Here is a 13,565-nt window from a genome sequence, read left to right as displayed (position 1 = left end):
ACAGCCAGGTGGCCAAGCACTAAACTTCATCCTTGGAATCGCTGCACTTTTCTACAACCTTCCCAATTTCCATTACAGCAGAAACAGTAATGACTTCCATTATTAAACACTGCTTATCAAGGGGATTAGGTCATCAGCTTGATTTCGCCAACAAAGAATGTGAGGGCCAGGAGGTTAGGGAGCTCGCTCAGGTCACACAGGCACTGGGAGCTTGAACTGGCTCCTGTGGAGTCCTACTTCAGAACCATCACTCTGGAGACTCCACCTCTGCCTTATTCACCATCTTGATTGTATTTCTTGCTTCCCACTCTGAACCCTTACATCCATCACTGCATTCAGCTCTTTCTGAATAAGGAAGCAGTCCCGTGCTATTCTTCATCTTACCTGGAAACCTCGAATAGAGCTTTGAGGAACTACATCCCACTTCTCACTTCTCAAATAACACACACCTGTTGCTTAACTCTTATGCCTGTATTAAATGCACATATTAATGGGGTTTGGTGTGGATGTATCAAGCATGCAGTGATCAAGGTAGAATGAGTAGCATTTCTCTCTCATCAGTTTAGGTTTGGAGCCCTTCGTTTCTATCCTAGATCTTCATAAAGAATGGACTAGGTACTGCAAGCTGTACTCATCCCCTGTGTTATGAATCGATAAGCCTTATTCCTTCTGCGTGACCCAGCCTCACTCCATCCACTCCCCAAACTCTTCTTAATCTCTAATAATCACCATTCCACATTTAGGTTGACATTGTTAACTTCCACATATAGCTTGCTTCATTTAACACAGTATCTTTTATTTCCATTCATTCTGCTGCAAATAACCGAGTTCATTCTTCTTTCTGGCTAACTAGCATCCCATTGTGTGTTTGGGACATCTTTTCCACCCCCTCTGTTGTTGATGAGAGTCAGTGTCAACTCTATGCATTAGCTGCTGTGACCGTGTTGTGGTGAGCATGGGGACACAGGCATCTGGCCTTCTGTGTTTCCCCTTTCAGGAAGCTTCTATTCCGATCATTTGCCCAGCCTTTAACTGTGTTGCTTCTTTTACTGCAGGGGCTGGTGTTAAGCTTTTGGGTTTCATATATATTTTAGAATGTAAACTTAGGCAGCTCTCGTGGAAATCACTGTGGAAGTTCCAGAAAATAAAACTACAACCAGACCTCCCAAATGATCAGCTATACCACTTCTGCACACATGCCCAAAAGACTCCACAGCAACATACCACAGAGAATGCTACTCAAAGCAGCTAAGAAGTGGGACCAGGCAAGAAGCCCATCAGCAAGTGAATGGACAAGAAAACATGTCACGTCAACACAATTGAAAAAAATTCTCATAATAAAATTAAAATGAGTTTTCATAAATAAAAGTGAAATCATGGCCTATAGGAAAATTAGTGGAACTGGGGATAATTATTTTAAGAGACATAAACCAGATTCCGAAAGAAAAACACCACATGCTGTCACATAAAAAAAAAACTATAGGTGTGTGTGTGTGTGTGTGTGTGTGTGTGTGTGTGTGCACTACGTGCATGCATGTGTATGCATGTGTATGTGGAGGGTACATACGTGTGTGTGTGCGTGTGTGTGTGTGTGTGTGTGTGTGTGTGTGTAGATACTCAGAGTACAAGGAGGATCATGAGAGAGGAAGAAGGCCTCTTGTGGAGGGGGTTGTTGGGGAATATAACTCATATAATATGGAAGCAGAAGGGACAACTATTTGGGGAAAGGATGAGGACCAGAAGAACAAGCAGGGGGATTCAAGAATGATGGTGTGGAAAGGGAATGAATGAGGACGAAGTATAATGGCATGTAAGAAAGTATCTTCTACAATGAAGCCTTGTGTGCTAGCTTAAAAAAAAAATTAAAGAAGCAAAAACTGCCACTGATTTTTATGTGTTCTGGAATCTTATAAACCTGATGTAGCCAGATCTTGATTCCTGGTTTTATACATTATATTTTGTTTATTACCCGTTAGTTCAAATGCTTTCTGATCATCTAGAGATCTGCTGTTACTATCGTTTCCTTGTCTGTGACAGGGTCTATCCCAGGTTGCTCTCAAATTCATGGTCCTCCTACCTCAGACTCTCAAATGGCTGGAGTTACAGGTCTGGCCCACTGCTCTCAGTGATGTTCGTTAGCATTAGACTTTGCCTATAGTTTGTTATTCCTCTGGTACTTTCCAATGTACAAGACACTCTTTTTATGGGATAGGAGTTCTATTTTAGCACATATCTTAAAAAATCATAGCATCTATATACATATGTCCAGAGTGACCGCAAGTCTTATCATTTTGTGCACCTAAAACTCTCCAGCCCTTGACAAAGTGGAATTTTCTAGTATCTGCTAACAGCTAATAGTTAATCTTATTACCAAATATCAAGTCCCGCCATGGGTTAAAGGCATGGCCAGGCTGGTTAAAGGATTCTAGTATACAAAGATGAGTGGAGGTACTAACAAGCCTCTTACAAAGGGCCGAAGCCAGCCTCAGTTAAGAACAGAACAAGAAAAAAAGTGAAATTACGCATCAGCATAAGGATTAAGAAAATTCCTGACAATCCTATGAGACATGGCAATGAGTTAAATTAGTAATTGTCAACTCTTTCACTTCTGGAGATCTGTCCCTTGGGACAGTGTGACAAACCTAGCTGTGCCCTTGCCCAGGGCTAACAGATGGACAGAATGACCTCCCAGCAGCTCTGCCAGCCCCACACTTCTGTTTCCTCACAACCGTGGACTGGTTTGTTAGCTGGCTCAGATTTGCCCTTGCCAGCTAAGTGGAGGGATGATTCCCTGCTTCAGAGAAAGCAGGTAGACTTTTTGTCCCCGCAGTGGAAGCCTGTCTCTCTGTTTCTGCCCTGTGAACGCAGCGGGGTGGGCTACACAAATGCACGGACCACAATTTCATTATGTGGCAGGCAAAAGGATGGTTTGTATCTTTCTCTTTCTCAAAGTTATTCAAATATTTATACAGTAAATGTGAAAGGAGGATTTTAAACCTTAGGCCCCACTTTTTTTTTTTTTACCCTGTGACTTGAATGTGTTGTGAATTAAGATCAAACTCTGTGACTCTGATGAAGTTCAGGGCACAAATTCAAGCCAGATCAGAGGAGTTTACCCCTGGGGTATAAGCATTGAATCTACTCTGCATGTGTTTGCCGTTACTATATTCAAACAAGATGATGCGCTTGCCATGGTGACATGGAATTTCCCACCTACACTGCATATGAATTATAGGTTGGTTCCTGCACTATAGGTGGACCTGTGGCAGCCCAGCAGTATCTCCTGTGTGTCAGAGGGGACAGTCACCGATGTCCATATTCCCCAAAATGCTTCCAGAACCCTGTTAGCCTTCCTCCAGGAGGCCCGCATCCAGTACAAGTAAGCATTCTTTTTATTTGCTGCAAGTTTTAGCCAACTGAACGGTGACTCTGTATATCCAGGCAGGTTGTTTATCAAGAGTTTCTGAAAGTGTTTTTCATTGTGAGGCAGTAAAAGTGTGTATATTCATCTTTGAAGAACTTACTTGTCTAATAGAGAAAAGGAGTAACACAAAGACATTATTTCACTGCTAGCGCTAAGTCATCAATGCCGACACAGTCTTTTGCTGAATAAAGAAAGAGGAACCACCTGGCAAAGCTAAAAAGGCCAAACTGAATGAAGGAAGAGAAGAAATGGTTTTCTGCAGTAGCCTGCTTTGCAACAGAAAACATATGATAAGACTGGGGATCTGACAGACGTGGGGGACAAGGCAAGCAAAGCAAGACTGTAATCAAGGCCAGCATCAGAATAAAAATGCAGACTAGGTGGCAGAGAGAACACGTGCAGAAGGAAGTTATGTTACTTTCCGCAGGGGGAGGAGCCCAGACCTCTGTGAGTGGTGCTGCCCCCTGGAGGATATAAACAAAAGCTCCCTGTCTTTGTGGCTGGAACTGCAAGAGCAGAAGACAGAAATAGTCCAAATAGCAAGGGGAGGTTTCCAAACAGTTTTCCAGGGGTAAAAGTACTCAGGTTCTCCACTCGGCTGGTGAATAGAAAAGAGAGAAGTCAGAGGAGATCGCTATGTTTTCCAGCTTGGATAAGACTGAGCCGACGAGAGTGAAAAGACGTACATACTCAGACGTTTCCAAGGGAAGGGTTGTAGCCGAAGAGAATAAGTTGGGACGGTTATGGGAGTCGAGAGGAAGAAAAGAATGATTTCAGAGAGTCGGGTGTCCACAACCGCAGTGAGACCTAACTAGAAAGGGACCAATGGAAGTTATATTGCTGACATTCATGGAGGGATTCTGCTGTGAGGAACGGAAGACCAGAAGGTGAGGGGAGGGTGAGGCCCACAGATGTCACCTCCTAGCAATTACAATAAGGCAGGAGCAGAGAGCAAGGAGTGACCACCAAGATATACAGCATCAATGATCACTCCAAAGACTTGAGATCTAAGCCAGAAGGAGAAACTTGGCATGTCTATAGGCTGCGGGAAGGACCTTTAAGGAGGAAGGAGACCCTGGAGATGCTAGATAGAAGGTTCAAACAGTAGGAAACAGACTTCATCTCCTAACAAGGAAGGAATAAATGTGGGTCAATTTCAGATAATAGAATCAGGCACCACTGTGTCTGCCTATAATACTAGTACTCCAGAGGCTGAGGCAGGAGGATTACAAACTAAGGCAACCTGGGGTAAACTGTGAGTTCTAGGCCAGTTTGAGTCACAAAGCAAGATCTAGTTCCCCCACAAGCCCCCCCCCAAGAAGAGATGGTGGAGGGGCAAACTCAGCTGGTGGTTTTCTAAAGTAAGAAACAACATTAGTTACAAGGCATGAAGAAACAGATTCTAGAAGATGTCAAGAGAAAAACAGAAGTAAGAATCAACAGGTTGCTTGCTGTTGCGAAGAGGTTGGTGATCTGGTAGGTGGGAGCGTGGAAAGGTTGGTGTGGTAAGGAAGGGGTGGATCCTGGAGAAATACCTGTTCAAGGATTTCTCAGGGGTATCCAATTTGATAAAGATTGGGGAGAATCTAGAGGAAATTGTGAGAGAACATGGAAGAATGAAAGAAGATAAGAAGGTCTTTCTATTAGAAACAACCATAGCGTGCCTGAGGGAAGAGGACAAGAAAGGGGGACATTCTGATAAAATGGAGGTTAGATGTGGGCTAAGTTATAAATCCTGGAAGAGAAAGTTTGAGGCTGGTGACAGGTACCAGGGGCATCCCTGGTCACACAAACAGGAAAATACCACGGCTATTAAAGCACAGCCTGCTCTTGGTAGAAAGACCTCTGTCTGTGCTTCTAGACTAGAACGGCGGCTGTGCAGAAAGCCGCCATTCATATCACTCACACTCCCATCCCTTCTGCGGCATGGAAGGTGTGCTTTGATACTCCGGATCCTAGTGGGAAGGAGCTCGGTAATGATATTCTATAGGTGCACGGTAACAGCTCGCATGCTTCATTAATTATTGTTCAGTAGAAAAGAACGTACCAGTTAGTTTAACAAGTCTCTATTTTCTGCCATTAACTAGAGTTCCTGTGGGACTGATAGAGAAAAAAACTACTCCCCCTTTGTGTCGCAGTGAATAGAGAAGGGGAAAGAAGTGTTTTAGATCAGTTGTTTCCTCACGAAGAACAATCACTTAAAATTACTCATTTTGTTAGTCCCAAGATAATAACACATAAGAGTCAATTAAATCCTGTAGGCACAGTGGGTAGAGATCATTTTAATTGACTTTTATTATTGCAGCCTGGGGTATTTTCAAAAGATTATCATTTACTCTGTACAAGCGTACAGAATGCATCGCCAAAGTGATCCGTAAAGCAGAAGTGATGTGATTCATTGTTTCTGACCCCTGGGTGGTCAACCCTCTCAAGGAGATGACTCATTCTGCCGTTTAAAGAAAGACATTTTAGAAATACCTATAAAAATTGCCAGGGGAATTTCCATTTTGAGAGCCCGCCCCTAGCCTGGGAACTGGGGGGTACGTAGTTTTGCATTAAGTAATGGCATCATTTGCAAAGGTTCTGATAGTTGTGCCCAGCTGAGATAAGAATCACAACCAGGACCAGCCAGATGGCTCGATGGTTAAAGAAGTCTGCTGCCATGCCTAACAACCTATACTCAAGCCCCAGAACAATCCCCCCCCCCCGTGGTGGAAGAAAAGAACAACTACCTCAAGTTGACCTTTGTCCTACACACACACACACACACACACACACACACACACGCCATGGCATGCACTCATCCACACACACACAAATAAATAAATGTAATAAGAGAATCACAATCAGCTATAAAAACTAAGAAAATGCAATGGTTTAGAGACATCATTTTAGGAAACAGATGGTTTCCACTCAAATATTTGACAAGAAAATGGGGCTGGGCTTCCATAGTACAACTGTTTCTAATTTAAGATGGTCTCTTAAAGCCTGTATTAGATACAGTCTAAGAGACTACAGAGGTCTGTGTCAGTTTGCTGAGCTTACCATAACAAGGAACCTCACCCCCAAGACCCTTTCAAGTTGGACATTCCGAAGGATGTTCTAATGGAGTGTGCTGGATAAAGCAGATATCTACCCTTCATTTTTAGGACAGAAAGGAAATCCACAGCAGGCAATCAGACCTGGAGTTTGTTGGCAGCCATTGGAATATTGATAGTCTGTTACGATATCTCTTCTAAGCAAACCCACCTCCTTCTTGTCTAACCAAGTTCTCTCCAAGAACAAGGATCCATAGGCATTGATTGACACAGCTCTTACTGGCTCCTCACATCTGCCCCAGTTATACTGCAGTCACTGAGGCCATGCACCTAATCACCATAATTTCTTATCTTGGGAAGAAAACAACTTCCAATAGTGAAGACGCTGGGCTTGATGAGTTACATATACTCCCACTTTTGAGTTACTGGGGTCTCTACCAAGAAAACCGAGGAGTCTTCTGCCTCCTGACCTCTTCTGATGTTTCTAACTGCAAAATTCAAAAGTAAGACAAAAGGAAGAAGTCAATAGTTCTTCTCTGATTAGGTGTTCAATCTGTAGTGGGGACTCAGAACATAACAAGCCCGTCAGTCCTCGGTGCCTGGAGCCTAAGTAAATTGTCTTTGTCAGGGACCAAAAAGTATATATTCAGTGCATGGTAATTCTTTTCATTAAGTGACTTACATAGATTAACCTAGATGTCACTTAGAGATGCCACCACTACGTTTTCTTTAATAGAATTTACCCCATAAGCAACAGGTTCTTTTTTGAAATAAAATGTAAGATCAAAGCTTTTAAGCCACCTGCTACAGTAAGAGCCCTCACCAAAGGTCTCTCTAACATCTGGAAATACTGCAGGTGAAAAGAGTCTCTCTGCATCATTCTAGCGAGTGGTGGCCCGTAGTACTGTTAAGGCATGCTCGATGTCACAACCCAGGCGGTTCTGCCTGAAGCTGGTTCCACCAACAGCAATGGGCCAGCCATTCCTGGGCTGGCCTCTGCCCCCATCTTCCACATGCATCCAGTTTTCAGAGCACAGCTTCTCTTCCATGGAATTCTTAGTACTGTGGGACAGCGAGAGAGCTTTCCCGCCTCTGTATTTGTCAGTTTCCTCTTGAGAACTAAAGCTCCTTCCTTCCGTTCTCTGGCCTAGATCCAGGCTGCTGGGTGAAGGCTTGTGAACAGAGAAGATTCCGGAAAGAAGGTGTGGAGGAGGGCTCCATTTTCACTGTGCCACACTGGACTTGAGATCACATGATGAGAATCTGGGTTCACATCCCAAGCTGATTCTGTCTCTGCATCCTCAGTGGAATGACACTGGCTGACTCTTGACCCTATTGAGCCTCAGACTCCTCATTTATAAAGTGGAAATAATAGAAGCCAACACAAGGATTCTATTGTTACTAAGGACCAGCACAGTGGCTGACCCCTGACAAGCACTCAGTCAGTTCAGGTGTGCTCAGCTGCAGGGTTATAGATGTTCACTTCGTGGTAGCCATTATTATAGCACTGCTATTATTTAGGGACGCCTAACTATAATTTTACACTTTAAATTCATTCTAACGATTTTTAAACAGTTTTTATTTCCTGAAAAGGAGCATTTTCTCAACATTCGGTATCTTTAGAAATACCACTCTCTGCGGTCTTTGCTTTCCTCTCACCATGGAATGCTGGGACACTTCCACGCTGGTTCATTCTGTGTGTGGTTCTCTCTTGGCATTGCCTGGTTTTTGCATGCTCTTGGCTAACTTTCTCGTCATGTCTACTGTTTCAAATCTAGGGTCCTCATAGAAGATCTTCAGAAAGCTGTGGAAAATGAAAAGAGCTTACAAACCCAGAGAAACAGAAGGTCCCTGTCTGAATACAACTATGAGGTCTATCACTCCTTAGAAGACGTATGTAACCAAAGGACCTTTGTTGTTGTTGCTGTTGTTTTCAAGTTCACCTTTGTCGCTTTGGTATAAGAATTAGAGAGAATTGTGAAAACAGAGATTCAGACTCTGAGAGGAACACACAGTTTGAGCCCCCTGACTCACACATCCCTTCATTGGTTCTTTTATTGCTAAATAAGAAGTATCAAAATAACTGGCCAGAGAGATGTCTCAGCTGAGAAGAGCAGGTGGTGCTCTTGCAGAGGACCCTGGTTCATTTGGGTCCCAGCACCTACATGGTAGCTCACAACTGCCTGTAACTCCAGGTTCATGGAATCTGATGCCCTCTCTGCCCTCCCGGCAAAGATGGCTCTTGGCATCAAGTGTGTGCACACACACACACACACACACACACACACACACACACAGGCAAAACACAAGTAAAAAAATACTTTCATTAAAAAAAGTTGCAAAATAATTTGCATCATACTTTCTTCACCCAAATAAACCCCACAAAGGACATGGAAAATACACAGACATTGAGGTAATTGGTGTTAAAATCAGGGCTATAAAGACGTTAACTAAAGGCCATGGAAGGAACATAGCTGGCCAGAGTTCAAGGGCCGTTCATTGGCTGAGGGACACAGTAGACTTTCATACTAGTCTTGCACCCTTGCAAAATTCAGACCTCCCAACGCCAGCCTGCATCAGTGACACCTCTGGACCTCTGCCCTTACTGTCATTTAATCCACATGGAAAACTCACCATAATCTTGCCCACACTGCCACACACAAATTTAGTCTTTACCTGATGATTTACTACTCTTCACATGCTAGCTAAAGCAAGCAAGACATTCTTTCTCTGTTGGGCTACACAGAAGCTTCTGTTCCCCCAAATCCCAATGTATCCCAGTGCCTCTCGCATACAGATGTGATATCATTCACAGGTCACATATAACTGTGGTTGACTGATACCCTCTGTATTAATAAGTTGTATGTTCTGTGAGGGCCAAGTGTTTACTATGTTCGCTATTATCTCCCCAGTGCAGGCAAAGAGAGTCCTCCAAATAGAGAAATTGTTTGCAGAATAAGGGGATATATATTTTTCCATGTTTCCTCTACACTGAACAAAGAAATTCTAGACACAAAGAGATTCTACTATATGATTAAGAGTTTTTTCATTCTATTATGGATAATTCTCCTTTCAAAATTCTTTTTGCATATTTCCATGTCTCAACATAATTTTTAGAAGCTTAAAATTAAAAGCAATGAAAGGTTTCGGATAAGTTGACACATGGAAGCATATTAACGCACCCTAGAAAAAAGTCAAATTTCAAAAATTGATGTAGCTACATATACATGTGTGTGTGCATATATATACACACGTACATGAATACCTCCAGTTTTTTAGATTATATAAGAATAAAAGGGAAATATGAGTACTTCCTAAAATATATTTATATATTCTTTCAGCACGGACCCTCTCACATCAAGGAACAGTGGGGCACTTCCATATGACTTCTTTGTTGCTTGCAGGACTTTTAAGTCAGTAATGTCACCCATCTTCCTCAGCACCTTATCTATTCATCTCAAATATACTTCTTCTGATGACAGATAAGTGCACATGAATGGACTGATGCAAATGCGCACTCCTCAGGAGGGATCATGCAGAATATGCCTTCTGGGGGCTCAGCAGAATAACCTGAAATGTGGAGAATACCGTCTTCTCCCAGTAGCCTCTGTTCTGTCCCAAACAACAATATATGAGACTTAATGGCTCACATGTAATTTGGAGAGTTTATCAAAAGCTAGTTTATTTTTTTCCTTTCTTTCTTTTCTTCTTTAATACCTGTAGAGAAATGGAAACAAATTTGTATTTTTCAAAAAGAAGCCACACTGGACAGTGGTGGCACATGCCTTTAATCCTAGCACTCAGGAGGCAGAGGTAGGTGAATCTCTGTGAGTTTGAGGTCAGCCTGGTCTACAGAGTGAGTTCCTGGTTAGCCAGGACTGTTATACTGAAAAACCCATATCAAAAAAAAAAAAAAACCACTAAAACTAAAACTAAATTAATTAATTAATTAATTAATCAAAAGGAGCCAGAGCACATGGGTCAGTTTTCTGTCAATCACTTCTGTGGTGACTGGTGAAACAGTAGCTAAAGGTCTCTTAAAAAGGGGGTAGCAGAAGAACTGGACTGCTGGCTGTCAGTAGAGAAAGCAGGTTGCCATTTTAGGTATCCTAAAGAAAGCTAAAAGTAGACAGTGGAATTTTCCTACCCGGTCTCAATTCCTGCAGGTTCTTTGAATTTTGGAAGCCACCATTGTCTTTTGTCGCCTTCTGCTCTCGAAGAGTCCTTGTACCGTGAGGCATGGTGACATAAGATTTCCTTCTCCACCTGCAGATTCAGGACTGGATGCACCATCTGAACCAAACTCAACCGGGCCTCGTTCGGGTGTTCTCCATTGGGAGATCGTATGAAGGAAGACCTCTCTTAATTCTACAGGTGAAAAGAATAAAATGTTAACACAAAATATGTATCTTCTTCACTTTAACTTGTGGGAGGAAAGGAAAATATCATCATCTTGCTGACCTAAGGGAAATCGCCTTAGATTTTTGAGCCAGGTTTAATCATGGTCTTGAATTTACCACGTGATACTGTTTCTGAGATGTAAATGCTAGGCTCTCCACCCTGATTCCCCTAAAATCCTCTTGGGGCTCGGTGCTGACCCATCTCCTCTGGCCAGCCATTCCTCCAGGTTCATCCCCTGTCTTCTCTTTCCCTGTCCTCTCCTAAGGTTCTGGCCATTCCCACTCTTAGCTCTGTTTTCACTCTACAAACTCCATCCAATGGAGCTAGAAAACATTATTTTGAGTGAGGTAATCCAGACCCAGAAAGACAATTATCATAGGTACTCACTCATAGGTGGTGGTTTTTTAAACATAAAGCAAAGAAACCAGCCCACAAATCACAATCCCAGAGAACCTAGACAACAATGAGGTCCCTAAAAGAGACATATATAGATCTAATTTACATCGGAATTAGAAAAAGACAAGATCTCCTGAGTAAATTGAGAGCATAGGGACCATGGGAGAGGGTTGAAGGGGGAAGAGGGAAGGAGGAGAGCAGAGAAAAATGTAGAGCTCAATAAAAATTAAAAAAAGAAACTTCAACCAAATGGTCACATCTGGCCCATAATTAAAATCATCCTAGATCTTTCTATCAAGTTTGTAGAGTTTTAAATTTATGTCGGACATGTTCTCCTAGATATTCACAAAAGCTCCTGAGACTTATCATGACACCACCATCTTCCCAGCTTGGAAACAAGTCACCCTAAATTCCTCTTCTATATGTAATCACTCACTTTCAATTTACCACCAAAACTTTGGCAGTTCTTTGAGAGGTTTCTCACCTTCTTCTCTGTCTTCACTGCTGCTTCCTGAATTTACCTCTGAATCCCTTCTCCCTGAACTATTTCCATAGTGACCTCAATGCTGAACTCCTGCTGTGGTCACTATCCTTGCCCTACTCATCCTTTAACATCCTCCACAGTGCTGTCAGTGTGAACCCATCCTCCACAATGCTGTCAGTGTGAACCCATCCTCCACAATGCTGTCAGTGTGAACCCATCCTCCACAGTGCTGTCAGTGTGAACCCATCCTCCACAATACTGTCAGTGTGAACCCATCCTCCACACCGCTGTCAGTACCAACTTCCTAAAGCAAGCATATACATATGGGGAGAGGAGCGGGGCTGGAGGAAGAGGAAAGAAGGGAAGGGAGGGGAGGGAGATCCTAGACTACGAGGAGCAGCTTCATCCCTCCCACGCAGCACCGAGACCCCATTGGTTCCCTACCTCTAATTTCATTTGCTGTTCCTTCTCAAAAACAGAGTCCTCAGATTCTTTCCAGCTTCGTATGTCCTTCTGCAACTTGTTTTCCAAGCAAGCTTCCTGACTTGCATAAATATTCAAACTTCCTTTCATTCCACACAAGAATTCAAGAAAAGTTGCCACATTCTCACAGTAACAAATGGATATTCACAACCTGAACTTGGATTGACTGTTCTAACATCTGCCCCTCTCACAAGTCTGTTCCTCTCTGGATCTCCAGAGCTCAGCCCAATGTCTGGCATGGAAAAAGCACTTCCTGACATGTTAGTCAAGTGAATTAATGACTGAATGAAAGCAATGTCCTTGTGAATATATTGCAAAGTGCTTTCTGTTAGTGCCTGGGTTTGAAACCAGGTTTAAAGTCATATTGACATGGTCAGGGGGAGTTGTAATTGGCCCCTTGATTCCACAGATCACATTTTATGTTTCTGTTCTGTGATGTTTAGCTATAATTTGCCTATAATGCATGATTCTTTAAAAAATACACCTTAGGGCATTCTGGTGGGCACAGTGAGAGAAAAGGAGAAGAAATAGTGGGGGAGGAAATCTTGCTTTTCATTTAATAGTCATTATGATATTAAAACATAACTGGTACACTGCTTTGGCGATTGCCCTTTTCCTTCTGTATTTTTTAGTTCTTTAATTATATTGAAGCAAAAAATTATTGTTTCTACATAAGCAAGCCTGGACTTCCAAAGAAGACAGGAAATCTCTTCACTTTATTAATATGCTACCTAAAAAACAAACCATAGGGAGGAATTAGCTGAGCCCTTATTAAATTATGCTGGTCAGTAGATCCAAAAATAAAAACCTGAGTTGGTAACTATGAATCCTCTTGTTTTCAGCTGGGCAGAAAATCACGAGCCTACAAAAGAGCTGTCTGGATAGACTGTGGCATTCATGCAAGAGAATGGATTGGTCCTGCCTTTTGTCAGTGGTTCGCAAGAGAAGTGAGTGAGACCTTTTATTAGTCAGGAGTCCCATGGGTTTTTATTCTGCTCAAGGAATAAAGTGGGGATTGAAGAACAGCAATACCTGATGGAATAACAATAATACCTTGGTTCTTTGGGGGTGCTTTCATTGTTTATGCAGCCCTCCACAGCCTTGGATCAACTTACATTCAGTTGCTTGTCTCAGTTTAAAAAGCTGGGTTAGAAAGGTGCTAGGGATGAACTCAGCTGATGTCTGTTTGTACCTAGCATGCATCAGATCCTGGATTTGATTCTGAGTACCACATAGATTGGGCATGGTGTTGCACATGTAAAATGCTAGCATTTGGGAGGTTGAAGCAGGAGGACCACAGGTTTAAGGTCATCCTCAAAGGCCATTCTCAGCTATGTAG

The 13,565-nt window shown here is 42.6% G+C and overlaps 1 protein-coding gene across 1 annotated transcript in view; it reads left to right on the top strand.

Annotated features, from left to right (window-relative positions):
- Cpa6 (carboxypeptidase A6) overlaps positions 1-13,565 on the top strand; it is a 313,792-nt gene that overhangs the window by 184,010 nt on the left and 116,217 nt on the right. Inside the window, exons 3-6 of the mRNA XM_041667809.1 lie at positions 3,255-3,379; positions 8,241-8,355; positions 10,735-10,836; positions 13,069-13,173. Of these exons, the coding sequence (XP_041523743.1) occupies positions 3,255-3,379; positions 8,241-8,355; positions 10,735-10,836; positions 13,069-13,173 (447 nt within the window). The remainder of the gene's footprint in view (positions 1-3,254; positions 3,380-8,240; positions 8,356-10,734; positions 10,837-13,068; positions 13,174-13,565) is intronic.

The sequence above is a fragment of the Microtus oregoni genome, unplaced genomic scaffold (genome assembly GCF_018167655.1).
Source record: "Microtus oregoni isolate MIOR12 unplaced genomic scaffold, Mior012 000017F_ref0000208, whole genome shotgun sequence".
Taxonomy (NCBI): Eukaryota; Metazoa; Chordata; class Mammalia; order Rodentia; family Cricetidae; genus Microtus; species Microtus oregoni.
Note: the sequence above shows the minus strand (reverse complement) of the source record. Positions and strands in the feature narration are given on the sequence as shown.